Here is a 20427-nt window from a genome sequence, read left to right on the forward strand (position 1 = left end):
CCCCTCTTGAAGACTTTCTTTACAGAGCGGGGACAACATTCACAAAATTCCTTTTCTCTGAATGTTATCTAAAGTTCCTAAAAATGAAAAAAAAAAAAAAAAACCACAAAAACTGAGTTCAATAAATTGTGACTGCACTTGTAATAGTTAAACCTATTAAGCTGGTTGCAAAAAGCATTTATGGCAGCTGGGCATAGTGGTGCACGCCTGTAATCCCAGTACTCTGGGAGGCAGGCGGGAGAATCACTTTTGAGTTCAAGACCAGCCTGGTCTACAAAGTCAGTCCAGGACAGCTAAGGCTATACAGAGAAACCCTGTCTTCAAAACAAACAAAACAAACAAGAAAAAAAAAAAAGGAAAAGGAAAAAATATTTATGGCTTTCAGTTAACTTTAAAGGTTAAAAAGTAAGATTTTAAATAATTCGAAAATAGTGACAAGAGAGCCAAAGGTCTCTGTTTAAGCAGGAACAGTATTTAAGGAGTAAAATATTCCTTTATAAAAATTTTTAGTCAAAAGATGGGCAAGTACATACTTTACTTAACAATGCCAGACCTGAGGGATAAAACCTTAGGCTTAACAAAACATGTATTTGTTTAAGAACACATAAGTCTAATCCTACTTAGATCTACAAATTTAACTGACTAGTCCTGAAAAACAAATAAAATAAATAATGTCACCTAGCACTCGATGGTGGACTGCCACGCTGTCAAGAGTGGCTGGGTCTTAAAGCCATCAACTCCAGTAAGCTGGTTTAGTATTCAACTGGAAATAGACAGATCAATGTTCTGGAAAACAGGAGCAATATGGATTCCCAGCAAATGGTTACCAGCACCCTAAAGAGGAGACCAACGAACCCCTCCTTCTCACTCAAGAATCTAGCGGACGGGCTCTGTCAAGCATGTGCTAAATTTGACCTAGCAGAAGTGTCGTGGGAGCTGCAGGGGTTATGTATGCTCTGAGCTTCTCTTTGTTCTCATCAGTGCTCCTCTTGCCCTTCCTCCTTCAGGCAAGTAGACACAGAGAAAGCTGAGCTGCCAGTTGCCAAGGTCTGGCTCTACCCAGCTGGAAAAGCAGGACCAGGTACAGCTTGTAAAGGAACAGCTCTCACCAAGGACCCTCCACACATCTAGGAGATGGGCTCTGAGGACACAGCACAGGGATCTTCTCACAGACTGCTGCTGAATGATGTTGCACCAGAAATAAGAAGAAACTGTGATTCACATGTCTGCAGGGCCTCCTGGGTGCCTTAAATAAAAGTCTGCACAGGTGAAATCGTGTCACAGCAGCGTCTGTGACGTGAACCCTCTAGGAGAATGAATTAGCACCCAGCTTCTACCGAGCGCAAGTCTGCTTTAACAAAACCAACGATGCCTTCCCTGACATGCTAGGATACAGTGTCACAGGCTCCCTGGTTTATTTCTAGGTGTTGTCACTATAAATTCTTTTACATGCTACATTTTTAGCCCTATTTCTAGGCCCCCTGGTTTGTGACAGTGTGACTGTATTCAAGACATCTCAACTAACCAAACCTACAAGTCAGAGTGATGCTATAATTTTTTTTAAATCTACAACCCAAGGAACGCTGAAGATCTGTTCCGCATCGACCTGAGTCCTTCTCCCATTCACACTACACCCTGCACCTCACAGAGAGAAGTATCTAAAACAGACAGGAGAAACAAAAATGGCCTTAAATTATCTGGGCTGTTCTATAAGTCACGCTATTTTAAAGTAAAAATCCTCTTTTTTAATGTGTTTAAAAACAAACAAACAAACAAAAACCTACTACTTATTAAACCAGCCCAAGCCAAGGTAGCCAGAGCCCTCTCCCTTGCAAAGATTGAAAAGAACTATCCAGTCAGATACAACCACAGCAGCTCCCCACTGCACCTGGAAGAAACACGCAGATCTGTGAAGCAAGTGAGAGGCATCATGACGTGAGTGGAGATGCAATAAAAGCCCTTGATCTGCCCATGCCACTGGGTCTGCAGATGCCACTCTACAAACACAAAAATCAGTGTAAAAACTGCAAGTACAAGGCCAGGCCTACGGTGCTGTTAATGTCCCCTTGCTGGACACACACCTGAAGTCTCAGAGCTCTCGGGGGGTTTGCTGTGGAATAAAATTAGATTCTAACATCTGCCACTATTAAGGAAAAAAACTCCACTCCCATCTCCCATATGAAAACACTGAAGCCAATGAACAGTAACCGAGCCTTGACACAGTAATGGTTATTACCCAAATCAACTATTTTTTTTAAAACAGTAAAATTAGCAAATCCTGCTCCCATAATAATTTGAATGTTATCAGACTAAATGTTTGATAAAATTCCAATCTGACTCACCTGGAAAAACGGCAGCTTATTTGAATGTCCCAAATAGAAAGTGTATTCACTGGTGGTTATTCACATTTGTTCAAAGCTCATCATATTTTTCAGGTTTGCATTAGCCTGCTTTTCTAACCAAGCACAAAAGTAGCCTACCTTTGGTTTTCACTTGCATATTTCATTTAGACATTTCTTTTAGAGTTAAAACAATCTCATTTCTATTATTCATCAAAGAGATGAGAAGATGTAGTACAGGCTAAAAGGACGGTATTCTGATACATGAGTACATGATAAATAAATCACTTTCCCGCATGGAGAGGGCTGGGTCTCTTACTGAGCAGATTATAAAATGCTGTCATTTGTGTATAGTGCTCTGTAACTTAAGGCTAATATGCAGATATCGTATTTTATACACACCCTGCCTGGAGGAATGCTATTCTCTTCTGATGAGCCTGGACTCACTTGTCTGAGGTGTAAACAATTATCTTAGAAGTTAGAAATGTTTACCATGTAAAGGTCAGTTTGAAGACTTTCATTAGCTTTTCTGTTTCCTTTAGGAGGCATGAGGACAGAAGAGCAAAACTTAAATTCAGCTTTCCCGGTCAGATTTCCTATTAGGATACAGTTGCTGGACTCTGGCTCCCAGGCAATCCCTGGCTTTGCACGTGTTTTCACAAAGAGGGACGTGTTAACATCTAAACTGCATAAGCAAGAAAAAAAAAAACCTACAAAAATGCTATAGGAAGTAAAATACATTAGCAATTGGGAATAACTATTCAAGGGGATAAGAGTCACATGTCCACTTGGCCCGCACCCTCTAACCAGCTCCTTGGGAGTTTCTTCAAGCACTAATAGGAAGAGAAGATGTTTGGGGTGCTCTTGGGATACAGAGATGGGAGATACTTAAAGCTACCCATCATCACTCCAGAAGTGTAGACCTAAAGGACAGGGTGAAAACGACAATGTTTAAGAACTCTCCGGAACACCAAACAGACCTGAATTAGCAAACTGCTGCTTCCTACAAGACTCCTGAGTCAGTAACTCAATCCAAAGGTGGGAACCTCCTCTGTCACTCGAGGAAGAGGCAAGCCACAGGTGGCTAGGCACTTACCAGAAAGGAAATAGCAAGGGGAGGGAAGAGTAGATGGAATTAAATGACAGATGACAGGCAACTAAATGATACATGTTGAAAAGCCTTAATATTAATTTTTGTTTGTTTTCTTTCATGGCCGACCTGATTATAATGTCTAACTCCTCCATTTTGGAGATGTGGAGAAAGTGCCCGGCCTTCGTAGGAAGGCAGTCTATTATGTAATTGGACAGGCTGGGGTGAGACGGGGAGTGTAGGATCAGAAAGAAAGGCAAAATAATATATATTTAAATAAGAGATCCTCATCATAATTAGACTAAGTAGTCAAAACAAGAATGTGCCGGGTGGGTGGGTAGAGTGAGAACAGGACATTTCTCCTTAACGCGTAGTCTTGGCATGTAAATGAAGACATCTGAAGAAGCACACAGGTTTGAAGCGGTTCTCACATTCTATCATAATTAGAAACATTTCAAGAGCCCTGTAATTTCCAATCAAAATTACAGTAATTTCCGATATGCAAGCCATGATTCATGACAGAATTTTACATTCCATGAGAGATTGCGGTGGCCTGATGTATGACACGCTGAGTACAGCACTAACATAAACAATTCGGTTTAATGTTTAAACAGTGCTTGATGTTTAGAATCTCACAATAAAAGAAACATATTATTGTAGAAATTATCACTTTGACAGTGATTGAAGGGTAGGCAGGCATGCGGCCTATAAAGCTATAATTTTTTACAGTCCACAGCTTGAGTTCAATCATTTTTATATAACATTTCCAAGATATCCCTTAAGTATTCATCCGGCCTACAACTTAAACAGGAGGAACACGCTCCTAAAGTAAAGCCCCCATTAAGCACCATTATTAATGCAGACAGAGCAAAACTTCAGGAAAAGCCAAAGAAGTGTTGTGCTATAAATTTGTCATGCTGTAAGTACTCCCAGAATTGTTTATTTTATCACAAATTGACAACAGTTAGGATGTTAGGTAAAAGAGCATTTAGCGATTATGAAAATAGAATTGCGTAACATCTCAAGTTATCCAAATCTCACCCAAGCCCTTGGGTGCCTCTAAGTCCCACCTCAGTGTTACCAAGTCCTTTTGTGAAAAGGAAGGAAATTCCATACTCTAAACCTTTAAAAAGTATTCATGGTTCTGGTGAAGGGCTGACAGACAATTGTGAGCTTGTTCTACCAGGTGATTCTAATGAACAATCATCAACATGAGAGAATCATACAGGTAATAAGCTGTGAGATCAGGCCATTATTTTTACCCTACTTTGAAGAGGTCTATGACTGCCAGTTTAACTCCACGTAAGTCATCAGAGTTGGCCACGTTTTCTGAGTGCAGTTCAATTTGTCTTGTGCACAACTACAGAAGAACTAAACTTACCAATATGCAATGGTGCCTGTGGTTTGTTTCAATTACTGTAGAATAGCTGTAGGTAGCCTAGCTACAAAAAACGAGGATTTTAGAATAAGACTGAAGGTCCTCTCAAGAATGATGAAGCAACAGTACTTTACACGCTCTATCAAGATACAGCAGCCTACCATGTACACACGGCAGTCCACTTCTGAGAGCAACAACGGACTGACTCACGCCTACTGAGAAATCCTTCTTTTTGGAGCTGGGGGTCCAGGAAACGCAGTGGCTACAACCTACATCTCAACCCTACAGAGTTCTCTCCGCAGTACTGGAGGCTGCAACCTTTCAGTGATGCCAACTCACACTGAACACAGACATGCCTTTCACTGACCGTGCCACAGGCGTCACGGATAAACATTCTAATGCCAGATAGAGGCACTTACCTGGCTCTTTGTGGCAGCAACCTTTGCAAACAGTGCCTGGGACACTTTAGCACGCTTCATTTCCTGCTGAATCTCGTCATAAATGGAGGCATTAATGTTCATAGTATTGTTCTCTGGTTTCCCATTCCTCTCAGTGGCAAGGGTAGCTGTTTTCACCTACAAAACATTTTGAGCATGGCTGTCATTTTTCATTAGCCAAATTGATGCAGAACTTCTCAGGCTCGGCATCAGGCTGGGCATCGTTACTCCTTTTACGATCAAGGTGATCACCAGTGCGGTCATTCAGCATTAGTTATTGCCCTGAGATCAGATAGCTTAAGTTAAGGAAGTCACACTGTCACAGGTGATTGCAACTGTAATGTGACAGCAACTGCCAGATGACAACCAGGAAAAATAATGCCATAAAGTAAGTTTTCTGGAAAAGAGAGGAGCTTCAAGGACTTGAAAACACTGAACTAATTGTCTCCCAATTACCTCCGATTTCAGCCCTAACAAAGGAAATTCACAATTAAAATCATAATGCACAGTGCTGTGTCTTCGCTGGGTGCCCAGTGCCTAATAGACAGTTACCTCACTGATAGCTGTTATATACTATGGCCTTTTTAATTTCAGACTTTTTTTTTTATGCCTTTCCCTCTTATGTTTCATTTTAAAATCTTCCATAATAAAGCCATTTACAGAACTGCATATTTAAATCTTCTATCCATCCATGAAACAGGTAGAAAGCCTTGCTCAATTATCATAAAGGCTGGTTGCATTTCACACATGATGTCCAAGCTGTTCCGTCTGATTATTTCATCTTTTCCTGGCACTCTTGTATGTAATGACTTCCTTTTGACTTATAGAACTAGATGATAATAAAATGTTTCTTGAAATGTAATTGAACATTTCTGTAATTTACACAAAATATAACATCAGTGAACTCTACATATATACTCAAAATGTATAATCACACAAAAATTTGTACCAGGCCTTTGATAATAGAGATAAGAAGGATGACTAAAGAAAAATGTCCCCCATTAATAAAAATTGGGGGGTTTGAAAACCAAATCACAACCTTAAAATTTGATACCATTATAATTTTTAATTCTAATTTTAATTTTTATCATGCAAGTATATGAAGCAGTCTTGGAGCTCGTCATATGAACGATAAGCTGATTTTTTTCCTTGGGAAGCTGATGAAAAAATGCAATTGAAATCTTAGTATGGAGGCAGGGTCATGCCTCTCCTGGCAAAATGAAGCAATAAGGAGCTTACTTCTCGGGGTCCTTCACAGACACCAAGGTTTCTCTAGGGACTTACTATCTTGCAAATAAACTTGGAACAACAACAAAAAATAAAGCACACGTTAGGGTAAATGCACACATAAAAAAATGTCAAACTGTAGTGTTTCATGTTAATTTCACTCTGTTCCCAAAAGGCTTTGCATGGAAGTGAGTAGAGGTTGCCTCAGAAGGGGATTAAGTTCTTGAAAGTGAATAGAAGACCTTCTGAATTCTAACTTCTAGCCTGGAAGCAAAGTCTTTTTGCCCTGACTTATCTCCAGGAGACAGGTACACAGCAAGACACCTGCCACCCCATCTCCAGCCTCAGAAGGAAAGCATTGGCCTGCGTGATGGATGGCTGTACCACAGAAGTGCCAAGTACAGCAGGGTAGGTAAAACTGTCAACCTGTCTCAGTGGGAGTGGCAAGAGATCTCCAGGGCTCCTTTTCCAGCTCTGGGTCTATACCAGCAAGGGGTCCATTAAGACTCGAGGCCACTAGGAACCCACAGGGCTTTGAAGCCATAATCTCCTAAACAGCATGTTGGGAGCCAGAAGAGTTAACACATTACCATAAATTGCCTACAAAGTTGCTTTGGTGAGATTTGAAACTTTGCTCTGGGGTGGTCTTGCTCTGAGGCAGAGGGATAGATCTGATCACCCCACAGGGTCCCTTCTAATACCTATTCTTCTTACCGCTTTAATGAAAGAGAAAAACCATTTTAGTTGCTTTGAAAATTGAATGTTATGGAAACGAGGGCCTCAAAGTCCAGCACACTGGAAGAAACAGTTCTCTGGCAGCCATCCGTGCAGCAGTGGGAACAGCTCTGGTTTTAGAAAACTTAGAAATTTACCTGGTGTAACAATTCTCATTCTTTTGTAAAAATTCAATAGGAGCGTTTAAGTTTCTGGAATTCTGTTTATAAAAATTTCTTTAAATTTTCTTGAAGTTTTCTATAAAGCAATTACAACTTGAACCAAAAAGCCAGAATCCTAAATCACAAAAATACAAAACAAATCAAAACAAACAAACAAACAAAAATAACTGAATACTCGCTTCCTGGTGTGTGTGGTGGGGCATAAAAGGAGAAAAGCAGCATTAAAGGAAAAGAATGTGGGTGAAAAAAAAACTTTTAAAATACACAGTTAGTAGCTGGCTGCATTACTCAGTTAAAAAGTATTTAGCAAAGCTCCTCTTGCCGGCCCCGATACACATCTTATCACAGATAAGCCATTAGAATTCTAGAACCACATTTTTTCCTAAACACCAAGGATTGCTTAAGGGGAACTGACTTGGGCAGCTTTTCAAAAAAATATGAAAGCTGAAATTTTCCCCAGGTTAAAAAAAAAAAAGAAAATGGAAACAAAAATCTTTTCTATTTCACTCTACTAAGTACTATTTTTGCTTAGTTTAAAAAAAAAAAAAAACCACACACTTCTTTAATCCTGGTTTAGCTTTTAATATTACATCATCCATTAAAATTCATAAAGTAGTTCATCCCAGGCAGAACAAACTACTCTACACTCCTCTCCACAAATAGCACAGGTAGAGCAAATGCAGTTGCAATTGGAACAGCTTTTATCAAGGTAGCGCACACTGCCTCGGTATTACAGTGGCGCCAGGGAAGTAAAGAATGGGAGCTGCTACTTACCCTCCCCTGTAGGGGACAGGCTCGGCACGGGGGCGGGGGGGGGGAGAGTTGTCTACTTTTCATTTCACGAAAATCGTGCGGCAAAGCACGCATTTTACATGAGAAGTCTGCTTTGCTTCTTCACTGACTGATAAATGCATCCGATCGCACCGCCAGGCTTCTGAGGCCAACACCTCCCTGTTAAGAGGAGGGCAAATGTGCTCTACCTCACGCAGGAGAAGCTGCCTGTCGGCACACGGCTCTTACGCACACAAAATCACAGTCTTGTGCTCCTCAATTAATTTGGAGAACGGAGGCTGATATTCATTGGCTGGTTTGCGCGAGTGTACGTTAACCTCCTGAACTACTTAACAGGCCGCAGTAGGTGTGCGAGGGCTCTGCTCTAAGCCTGGAAAAGCTGCTACAGCACGGGAAGCACCTGGCCACCTGCTCCAGGCTGAGCTCTGAACTTCAGCTTGCTGACCTTCGTGCTTCTCTCACAGAGCGTTGGTTATGTGGCGTACCTTCTTCTGCGGGTTCTTGTTACGAGGAAAAATCTTAAGTGATCAAGGCACGCTGGGCCTGCTTAAATCTAGCTCATTACGTTCTTGGTTTTAGAAGCTAATGGTTTTATAATTAACATAAAAAACCTAATCTAAATTTATTTTCCAAAGTATGCCAATTACCTCTTCTTAATAATTTTGTGGGCCTATTTACGGGTGATGGAAAATAGTGCTATGTAACACTGCCTTTAGTGTCATGGTTTGAACTGTTTAGACCTGACTTTCTTTCCTAGGAACAGTAATATTACTTTAGAAATCCAGACCTGAGAAAACCATACCCTTTAAAAGACAACTGTTAATGAGAAGCATTCCACAAGTACATAAAAGTTAACGCTTTTCAAGGAATCCATAACAAATAATGTTCTTCTCAAGTGGCAAGTTCATGCCTGGAACTGAACCTGAAGACAAGAGGAACCTGTGCTTCATTATATCATGAAGGAATTTGATGTGAAAAGATAGAACCATACAGGGCCAGATTAATTATATATTCCTTATATGGACTTGCTACATTTTCTAATTTGTTTCTATGTAACATCACAGCTTACTTAGAAAGAAGCTAAGGAATCCCAGGAAGAGATGCAAAAGACATAAAGTTTAAACAAACTATATAATTCATTTAAAAATTACAACTTGTCAAACAGTTTTTATAGAAGTTAAAATTGGGAAATGAACTCTGGAAGTCAACATGTATAAAAACAAACAAATAACACCACAAGAAAACACCTGAAGTAGAAGGCATTATCGTAAGCCCATCTGTTCTGCAGGACAAATCATTCCCAGGAAATAATAATTGGGTTTTACTTATTTAAAAAAAAATTCCTCTATTAAAATCATTAGGCAACTTTGCACAGCATAGTCAGAAAACAAATTTACAAGACAGACAAAAGTATTTGCTTATGATGAAGGTTTTGAAAGTGAATTTTCTTTACAACACCAGGCCAGAAATATCATTGTGCAAAGTCATTCCAAATGGATCATTTGTCAAACACTTAATTTATTGCATCCAGGAAATATTCTCGTACATTCCCATTTTCTTTGACTTTCACCCTTTTCCTAAAAAGATATTTTGAGATGTCTTAGGTAAAGGAAAATGCAACAAATTTAATTAGGATTTGAAAACTTTAATTAAAACATTTAGCTCAGATTTTTTTTTTTTTCTCCTGGCAAAGGGTTGGTATTAGGATTCAATGACTTAATGCATGTGAAGGTGCTTAGGAAACTGTGAAGCATTATCAACTACAAGGTAATTTTTCTTTCAAAATTACAGCATGGGGTTTTTGAAAATATGCTTTTGACAAGGGCTTTAGCACAGAGTTTCCCGCCATAAATGGTGGCCTATACTGGATTACTCAAGACAGGACTGCGCCAGGGGTATACCAGCAGCCACGCTTTGTTGTTTCCTATAGCTGGGCTGTGTCCCAGGAAGGTATACCTAGGGCACCTTTCTGAAGACTCAATCTATCCAAAGAAGTCCCGTGCTCAAGATGATTTAAAATCCTTAGTCTAGGGCTTGCTGCAACAGTTCCCAAACTCAGTGGGTTTGCTAGTTACGTTGGCACCAAAGGCTCAGAGCCGTGGGGTTCCTTCCCCAAATACCTCCACACACCACTCACCTGCCCAGGCGGGAGGATGCTGCAGCGTCTCCAACTGAGACAGACTCAGGTGGGAGCCACAAAGGAAGGAAGCCCGGGCTTCCTTACAGCGGGGCTGGGTGTTGGTGGGTGAGCAAGCGGTCCCTTTGGTTACAGTGAGTGCTTTACCAGAGTGTCAGAAAAAGAGATTTGGAAGCTTTGTGATCTAAACCATGTACCTGCCCCTGCCATCCTGGATAGTGTGGGCACAGTGTGGCGACTGCAGCAGGCTCCTGCGGCCTTATCCTTTGTGGGGGCCTGGCAGGGACAGGCCCGCTACTGGTTATGCTTTTCTCAGGATTTGTTCGGCTGGGGCCTGCCAGGGGAGCGGACGTGGCTGCCCTGCTGCTGCGCCCTGCTGATGTTTCTGGAGGCACTAAGCCAAAGAGCCTGCTGGCTGGAATGGGATGGGGAGAGTCCCATATCGACCAGGCTGGCGCGGGTGCGCTCGGTACCCTGCCTGACATTTGTGTGGGAGTTGCTCCTGAACAGGACCAATCCGCTGGGAGAGGTAGCTGAGGCGGGGACCCAAAGCCCTCAGGAAGCATGGGTCCCCCTGTTTACACTTAGCTTGATAGAGAGACACGCACTGCGTGCCTCTGCCCAGCCCACCTGATGTTTACGTGTGCGCGCGTGTGTGTGTGTGTGTGTGTGTGTGTGTGTGTGTGTGTGCGCGCGTTGTAGAGCCTGCTGTTTGGAGGAGGTGCCAGCCCAGCCTGGTGGCTGCTCCCTCTGCACGTCCCATACATTGCCCACAGTCTGCTCCCCAAAAGTAAATGCCTGTCCTGTAGAGTCCAGGCCTCCCACCCCTGGTCATCACTTTTTTTTTTTTAATGCATAAATTTGTGTTCCTCCCGCATTCAGTTCCTTTACCACTCTAGCCTTTGGCCTGGCATTGGTGTCGTACCTGCCTGGCTTCTTGAAGGTGTCTCTGTACAATGTTCTCAGGTGGTCTTGTAGCTGTCTTTCAGAAAATGGCTATGTTATATGATTTGTCATGGAATTTGTTCTAAGAAATCATTCTTCCACATGGCAGGAAAAAAAAAATCCTTGATCTAAGATGCCCCTGCAAAATCTCTCAAGGTGTGAGCTATGCCTGTAAAAGCTGAAGAGATTCCCATCTCCTAGCTTGCAAGTGTCTTGGGTGTCTGTGAGTCACTAAGGGCCTCTACCTTGCACCTCTGATGCTTTGTTTTTGGTTTTTTGTTTTTGTTTTTGTTTTTCATCAGAAAGAATCAGAGTGCCAGCCCAAACTCAAAATCTGTCTCAAAATAGGTTTCCGTTTTCTTTGCTTTACAGGAAATGAAATGCATAGTGATTTCACAGAGACTCCTCTCTGGTGATGTACAAAACTGAAGACAATTTTGTAGGCTGTTTCTGTGCTGTTTCCCACCTTTTCTTTCCAGTTTAGTTACCTGTAATAAGCATATGAAAACCGCTCCTGAGAGTTCTATTTTAACTTGAACTGCTGGTTCAAAATAGTTGTAACTTACCAAGCTTGAGAGCTGCTTTCCCCGGCTCTATTCATTTTGCAGTGAGATAACAGATCAAGAGTTTCTTACAATCTAATGTGCTGCTTTAAAGGGTAGAATGTAACCAATTGGCAATGAGCACTGTTATAGCAGTGAATGAGGAAACACGAATGAATTCACTGAGGAGCAAACAGAAACCCAGACCTACATGTAACAGACAGTCATCTCCGGGTGTGGTCAGACAACAAACAAAACTACACTACAAGACTCTGGAAGCATCTCACAAAGGGGCTGCAGGGTCTACCCAGGTCCTGTGTTCACTGCTGGCTGAACAACCTGAACAGGCCTGGTTGGTCTTAACACCGTTCAAGGGGGGAAAAATGCAGCAAAAGGTGTCTCAACCAAGAAGCCTGTAACTTAGGGAAAAGTAAATTACATGTTTTCTAGCTTACATACAATAAGATATAGTATCTTTATAAACACACACACAGGAAAGCTATTGAATAGTATCTTAAGAGTATATGAAAATTATCACTTAAGAACTAACAGAACTTTGGCTAAGAAAACTCTCAATGAGTAAGGACTACCGAGATCATCAGGATCATACTTAGAAAACAAATAAAATCTCCCAAATCCTAGAAAATGAAAGTTGTATGAGCACTAAATTAAATAATTGGGCAGATTAAAAAAAAAGATTCTCAGTAGTAAAATTCATATTGTTATTAAAGAAGTATTTTAAACACCTCAGGACAAGAAAGAGTAAGGTCAGGCTGACAGCCCCAGGTGTAAAACTACCTTCTGAGTGGCTACTGTAAAAAGTAAGGGTGTGGCAAACACCGACAGTCTCATTTCTGTATGTAATCACCTGCACAAGTCATACACACATATATGGAGTTCCTAATTCTGTATTTTAAGAAATCTTTTACAGTTGAGTTACTAATCCACCTGAGTAGCTATGTGTAGGCAGGGTATGTGTGAACAAAGTGACCATTTTCCCTGTGTAGGCAGGGTATGTGTGAACAAAGTGACCATTTTCCCTCACGGGACAGCGCTACCTTACCACAGCCTGCTCCTGTAGAGATTAAGACAGACTGATTTTCACTAAAAATGGATTTTAGAAATAATTACTACAGAACATTATACCCAAAGCTCAAGACCTTCAACAAACAGCCAATGAGTGTTCCTGGTCCTCATTTACAAAGTTTTCTGTAACGGTTTCATTTCTTACCGTTGAACGGGCTTTCCCTATACTTCTGTACTCAGAAATATATGGACTTCTCGTTTATTATTGAGGAAACAAAATTATCAACATATGATTATATTATGACATCATATTACATGAATACTCTGAGTTTGTGTTTTGTATCCAACCTTTTAAAGAACTTTAGAAGTTATTTTAGTTTTACAGGTTGTACCTGTCTGAAACTAAATATAGAATACATTTGCTTGTGGATTTTAAGCTTAATCTATCAAACTTTCATCTAACAGTTTGTACTGAAGGCTCATTTCTTGACTTCTCATAGTAGTTATAAGGACACTTTCAAAACTCAATTTAAAACAATAATGCACAATAAAGTTACCTAGAAGGTAGATTCTTTTTTCTTTCCTAAACAGTGGAAAATTCTGAAGGATCAGAAAATGTGCCCATTTCTGGGAATACGGATAGAATTCTTTATCAGTCCCATTTAAAGCTGCCTTCAAGGATTGTATTAAACTTAATTATGAAAGATTACAAACGAGATGATATGTAATTGGTACCAGCTGCAGTCCGTATTGGAAAGCATAAATATAAATGGAATTACTTATTTATTTTTTAGTTACTATTCAAATGGAAGTCTTTAAACTAGTGACATTAACCAGGCCTTATATATAATTTCTGTTCTGAGGTGTCTAGGCACCTCTGTAATAATGATAATAGAGGCAGATATGTCACTTCTTTAACCCTCAAGAACCTAAACACTTGGAGCAACACAAGGCAGTTTTCTTTCCTCTAATTAGGAGTGGATTGTTTTCCATCAGAATTAGTGATTTGGGATGCAATTCCCAAGCAAGTCTATGGAACTTTTAAAAATCTGTAGCTATTTATCCAATTTCTTGCTGAGAGTCATCATTAAAAAATTTTTAAGGTGGGAGAAAAAAACTGTAAGGAAAAGGTGGCTGCACCTGGGGAGGGCGGCTGGGTGGTGTGCTGAGCAGAGGGGCAGGACCCATGGCCGACGCTGCGTTCAAACTCCTTTCCCTCTCATCCTGGTATATCCGGTCTCTTTCGGCTTCTGGCAACTGTAAGAAATTCTGCATAGCCCGAAGGTTTACCAGCAGAGACTGGGATGCAGTCTTGGGGTCCTCTTCCTTTCGGAGGATTTCAGAAAGCAATCCCTGCAAGGGAAGAAAGACATAGGGTGAGCTTGCTCCTTGCTCCAGCCAGGGTTTGGGGAGTGCCCTACCCCTGCCTTTTCCACGCCCTTCAGAAAGCAAGCAGTCAGAAGCTTTGAGCCTATGTAGGAATATATTAGCCACAACTGAAGTGGGTACAGAAGAGAGCCTCAATTGTACCCTTGATTTTATAAGCATCTGCTTTACATATAGCAGAAACTCAAATGGCCTAATTGATCTCCTTCCTTTGAGTAGCTTAACTTGCCGTGAAATCTTTCACAGAGACATGGCGGAGGGAAGTTAAGAATAAATGAAATCCCCATAGCTCAACAGCATTGAACAGCACAGTTCTCAAGCCTCCAGACAAAGGCCCAGGATGACCAACAGCTCAACAAGTTAACACACAAGGCCATTTCATTCGGGATGAGCCGAGTATTTGAGGAAAATGGCAGGAAACGAGCTGCAACACAGCACTGAGGACCATCAAGACTTTTGTTTGTGCAGACAATATTTCGTTATTCCTTAATCTTCAAATTACAAAGTGTCACAGATAGCCATTTAAATTTGTGCTTGAAGGCAAATTTACAAGCAGTTGTAAAACTTTCTATACCACACCCACAGGTAACAGGTTAAAAACTATGTACTTCAGAAACCACAGATCAAACCCGAAACACATTGTAAAAATCTATCGCAGGATTTGACATAATGAAAAGACTATAAAATCTCCTGAAAACTACAAATCACTGTTAGCAACAGCAGAAAGTTACAAACCACTAGAAATGTCTCTTGGGTGTTTTACTTCCCTCAACAACTCAGTATTAAAATAGTTTTTCTTTTTCCTTGGAAAATCTGTTTTTAAATGGTATCCTTGTAATGTATTTGGAAGATAGTACGAAGTAAACGTATATAAAGACTGCTCTGACTACATGATAAGGCTAATCAGCTATGTCTTCAACCTCAAGCCTGCTTCCTTGACTCAGACAGACATATTAGCAACTCACAGTACAGCTGCATCGAGACTTTTGCCTAAGTAAAGAATCCACTCCTACCCATACCCTGCAAAAATGGTCAAAAGCATACATTTGAGTGAAAGAAGACAAAATGGACTCCCCAAAGTTTTAACATTTGGGGATTTTTGTGGTTTCTCAGATGTATAAACCTGGTTTTCTTCCTAATTCCTCATGTCAGTACATACAGTTGCCTGATACAGTACTTGGGTACTGACAAGATAAAAACACTGTCCCTTTAAAATAAATCATTTGAGCTGGGCTCTGTGGTGCATGACCGACTGTAATTCCAGTACTCCGGGAAGCAGAGGCAGTCGGATATCTATGAGTTTGAGGCCAGCCTGGTCTACAAAGTGAGCCCAGGACAGCCAAGGCTACTACATAGGAAACCAGTCTCCAAAAAATCATCTGATATTTAAGGGGGAAAGAAGCCTCCAACAAGCTCTGAGTATTTGAGCCAATCATAAATAAATGTCTCATTTAGTCTACTGCAACCAAAGCTTGGATGTAATGCCTGAACTTTCCTAAGAAATGTTACTTAAGAATTGAGGCACTTGTCTTTTTGGCCATGATAGCGACTAGAGTCTGCAACTGAGAAGAAAACACCCTGTCTACTGAACTCTGATTCAAACAGGCAGTCACTCACCCAGCTATTTAACTTGTACTAGGCTAACTAACTGGACAATTTCTGATGTGTCTTGTGGAAATAAACACACACCTCACACATTCTGTGCCATTGCTCCTGCAAAGCGTCATACACTTAAAAAACAAACAAGCAAACAAGCAAACAAACAAAAACTGCTTGGAACCAAGGCATGGTTCCCAGCACCAGGAAGGCTGAGATAGCAAGATCCTGCTTTCGAGACCAGCTAGACTACACAGTGAGACCTAGCCTCAAAACACACACACATATACATACATATACACACACATACAAACATACGTACATGCATGCATGCATGAAGCAAGAACATGGCTGATAAAGCAACTGCACGGGAATGCATAGATGGAAACACTGAGGATATACAAAATGTCACAAAATCCTCAGTGCCTTACGCTGACATTGTTGAGAAATACTAAAATAATTATGTGCATATAGACTACAGAAATTAAGAGTACCTTCCAATAATCATTATGAGCTATGAAGAATGTTAATAAAGAACCAAGGCCGTGAGTCCTTTCAGCCAAGGCCATCAAGGGCCTTCCCTACAGTCACCAGCGCATGGTACTTTGTGAAATGTCAATCTGCATGATGCTACGAACCATTCAGGATATTAAAAAACAAATCAGGGCAAAAGATACCCTGTAAACAGAGTTAGGTTTTTCCTACAGAGGAGTACTTGAAATTAGACATCTAAAAATCTTAAAAAGACAAGGTAACATTTGCGATATCTCTATTAAAAATGTTCCACAGCAAAACTATAGTGAAAAGGTCAAACCCATGGCAGGCGGCACAAAAGCGCTGTCTTTCAGGTCTTGCTAACAGAAGACTAAATCAGGGGGTATATCTCAGCTAGAAGACAGAGCATCACTTGGGGAATTTGGTTTAAAGTCAGCAAACCTTTCCATTTAAGCACAGGAATGCTGCCTCTGCCGAGACCTTTCCCCAGACTCAATCATCGCCTGGAGTGAATGCAGGTTCCCTGCCTGGAGTGAACGCAGGTTCCCTGCCTGGAGTACAGTGTTCCAAACCCCAGATAGTCAAAGAGCTTCAAAGCAGCCAGTGTAGACAGTCTACTGTTTTTCAGAAAACTTTTCTTTTCTTTCTTTCTTTTTTTTTTTTTTTTTTTTTTTGGCCCAGAGCTTTCAATGAGGGGAGTGCCCCCTGGTGGAAATGCCTGAAAATATTGTTAGAAACCATATGCTTAGTGTTTTGTTTTGGTTTTCTAATTACATAGAATAGTATAGACTGGTCTGGATACCAATGAATACCGTTAGAACCAAGCTATTAGAGTGCATGTCTTGATCCTGTTCAGCTTGTTGTTTGAATGGCTTATGAATCCAATATGTGTGCAGTCCCCTTCCCCATTTTACGTAAGTCAACCATACTGCAGAGGTGCCAGGTAAGGTTAAGGTCATTTGTATTAATTCCTCATGAGTGACTGATACAGACATCATTACCAACAATCCATCAAACTAAAGAAATAGTATGTGAAGGCCATGCGCCCTGTCACATCACAGAACCAGCTGAGGTACCAATGAGAGGCAGCCATTCTATGTACCATAAGTGCTCAATAAATTCACTGAACTGAATTACGTAAAATCATTAGTAATCTTGTATCTAAAGAGAACTCAAAAAACTTGTATGCTATGAAGGGAGTTGCCAGCACTTATTTCACTGGAAATAAGAAGCTAACATTCACTGGGACTTCATATCTTACAAATAAATAGATGTGTGTTGTATATATGAAAACATAAAATTATTCTGCATTGTCATCATTTGGTGGTTAAGTGAGATCCCTGATTTTTTTTCCAATTAAAGAATGCATTTACTAATAAATTCCTAAACCTCTCTTTTTCACATTCCAACAAGAGTTATACAAGTTGTTACAAGTAAAATTCATTAGTAATTGCAAAAGGAAGAAAAACCTCCAATAAAATACTATCAGTACTTCCAAAAGCTCATTATAAATTCTTTAAAACAGCAGATAAGTGAAAGAGACGGCCAATCTGAACAAAAAGCCTGTCTGGCCTCCAGTTTGTCTCCTCTTTGAACATAATCACTGATTAAAATAGATTTTATCAGTTCTGTGGAACTTCAAAGCCTGCAGAAAAAAAAAAAATTTAAATGACTTGAAGAAACCTCCCTCCAAAAGAGAATGACACAATATTCTTCAGGCTACATGCCTGTTTGGTGAGTTCTTGATCACATGTCCAGGTGAAAGACTATTTTCAAACTCCACCTGCTCATGGAATCATGCCAAGAAAGTTATAAGTAGATGCATTCATCTCTGTCCCTTGGTAGGCTCAAGAGCTGTCACACCAGATAATGGTACCTTTTTACCTTTTATTCAGTAGTAATATGGATAGTGGACTTTTCTTAATTCACACTGAAGAATTATAGGAACACAGTAGTGATTTCTGTTATACTTCAGCAGGTGAATTTCTCTCCACCACATAATTCACAGAACTCAAATTCAATAAAACATTACATGATGGTCCATTACTGTTATCAATTTTGAATAATCCATCTTCATTCTTTATTTTACTGGAGAATAAAGTGTGCCAAAGACAGGGCAGGGGAGAGCAAGGGAGAAGAGACAGGAGCAAGAGCAGAGTCAAACTCTGGATTCTGTTTAAGTTTTCAAAGAATTCCATTTTCTTTAAACGACAGTGTTGGAGAGAGGTGGACTGAGAAGTGTGAAGTGTCCGAGCACTGGCACTCATGTCTGGCCATAGGCTTCCATTAAAAAGACATCAAATAGACGTAACTGAACGAATGGCATATGCTAAAAGCTCCTGTCTCCAGCAGCAATTAAATAACATATGCCTATCATGCAGGAAGGGAAGATTCCTTAAAACAAGTAATTGTTTAAATTTCACCATAAATTCTCCGCAATGGTAGACTTTTTTTTTTTCAGCATCCTATGTGACAGTCATGAGAGGACTGTGGTTTAATTTGGGAAGCCTTATTGAGATAATGAGGAGAGTCTCCGGAGTTAGAACAGGAAATCCAGGATTTTAAAGTTACTCAGAGCTGTCAAGGACTAAAATAATCCTCAATTTCTAAGCATGCTAGTGATGACACCGATGTTTTACCACACGCTGTGTAGGGTGCAGCGCCTTTCTCTACCCGGAACCAAAACTTTGCCTTTTCATGCACATATTTTACAGCCATGTTTGAACCGGGCTGGAGCTGCACACCGACTCGAGATGTGCGATGGAACTGCAGAGCTCTTTGTCACCACATATGCATCAGCATGTGTATTTTCGTGCTCCGCACTCACACCCTACTCTCACTCTGCACCTGCTTTTATTGAAATGCACACACTCTGGAATAAACACACTACATGCATTCCTATGAATGTATAATCACTGAACTAAATGCAGCTGTGTGTGGGCGCGCGTGTGTGGTTTTTAAGTATGACCACTGAAAAATACATACATGCTTGTGTGCGCAAAAGCTGGCTCTCAAGGAACATTTGAATACCCACATAAAACAATTCGTATTAAAAAAAAAAAAATCCAAACAAGGTCCAACACCTCTTTCCACTGAGAAATACCAATCACCAATATATAAAGTTTGAAATTAAGTCTATTTATCAATAAGCCCAGGGTTCCAAATGATTCTGGCTAGTGATTTTTTTTTTAAATTGCCCATTTTGAAAGTGGTATCTGGATGAGGCTAAACCATGTTGTCAATGCTCAGAGAAATGAATTCGCTGCTCCTCAGAGGAGCCACAGAACCCACCTTTTTAAAGGTGCTAATTTATATAAAAATAAAAAATTCACCACGTACGGCAGTAAATCCTACAGACAGCCACAAATGTTCTGTGCAAGAACCAAAGACAGACAAGTAGTTAGCGCTTCGCAGCCACAGCTAAGAACTGTGCTGCCCCACCCCCTTCATTCTTCACATAAACAGCACATAGCCTTTGTGCTCTAACATACAACTATTTGCTCAATTTTTCCAGGGCTTATCAGTAAATCTATAATCTGTGTCTGTGTCAATGCTGTCTTTGTCTGAAGGCTTTTAATTGAATTCAACAAACATTATCTGACTTTTTTGGCCCAGTACTAAGCATTACTAGTAATTACTGTATTTACAAAATAAAGAATGCCACCACAAATCAGAATTTGTAGGGGGTGCCTTCTGATTTGATGATTTTTTTTTTAAATTATTGCCCCCAGACAAATTAAAGGGTCATATTAAATTTACTAGCTAATAATGAACACAGTTTTAAAGCTGTAAAAACACGAATTCTTGGTTTTAAAAAAAAAATACAAAGCTTTAACCTAAGATATAACGCAGTGTAAAATCCATCCTTTTAAAAACAGAACAATGACAAACAAAAAAGCAGAGAACAAAAAAGCTGCTGAAGAAACTGAGAACAAGAACTGGGAAGGCTCCCCCAGGCCTTAGGAACCTCAGTCTAGCCACAGCCAGTCAAACATAAGCAACAGCTGTGACTCTCCCAGGTTCAGAACTCAGCCGACAAGGAATTAATACTACATTATTTTTGTACTAGAATTTTATTCTTATAATTGTGTGATAAACAAAATAATTTAAAAATAAAAATTAGTTAGGCCAAAAAAGGACA

The 20427-nt window shown here is 40.3% G+C and overlaps 1 protein-coding gene across 7 annotated transcripts in view; it reads right to left on the bottom strand.

Annotated features, from left to right (window-relative positions):
* Positions 1-20427, bottom strand: part of Satb1 (SATB homeobox 1) — a 93500-nt gene that overhangs the window by 23481 nt on the left and 49592 nt on the right. For all 7 annotated transcript variants that reach the window (XM_021656119.2, XM_021656117.2, XM_021656116.2 and 4 more), the window contains exons 8-9: positions 13950-14162; positions 5227-5382 (exon numbers count right to left, since the gene is read on the bottom strand). In XM_021656119.2, coding sequence (XP_021511794.1) covers positions 5227-5382; positions 13950-14162 — 369 coding nt within the window. The remainder of the gene's footprint in view (positions 1-5226; positions 5383-13949; positions 14163-20427) is intronic.

This window comes from Meriones unguiculatus, chromosome 16, assembly GCF_030254825.1.
Source record: "Meriones unguiculatus strain TT.TT164.6M chromosome 16, Bangor_MerUng_6.1, whole genome shotgun sequence".
In the NCBI taxonomy this organism is placed as follows: domain Eukaryota; kingdom Metazoa; phylum Chordata; class Mammalia; order Rodentia; family Muridae; genus Meriones; species Meriones unguiculatus.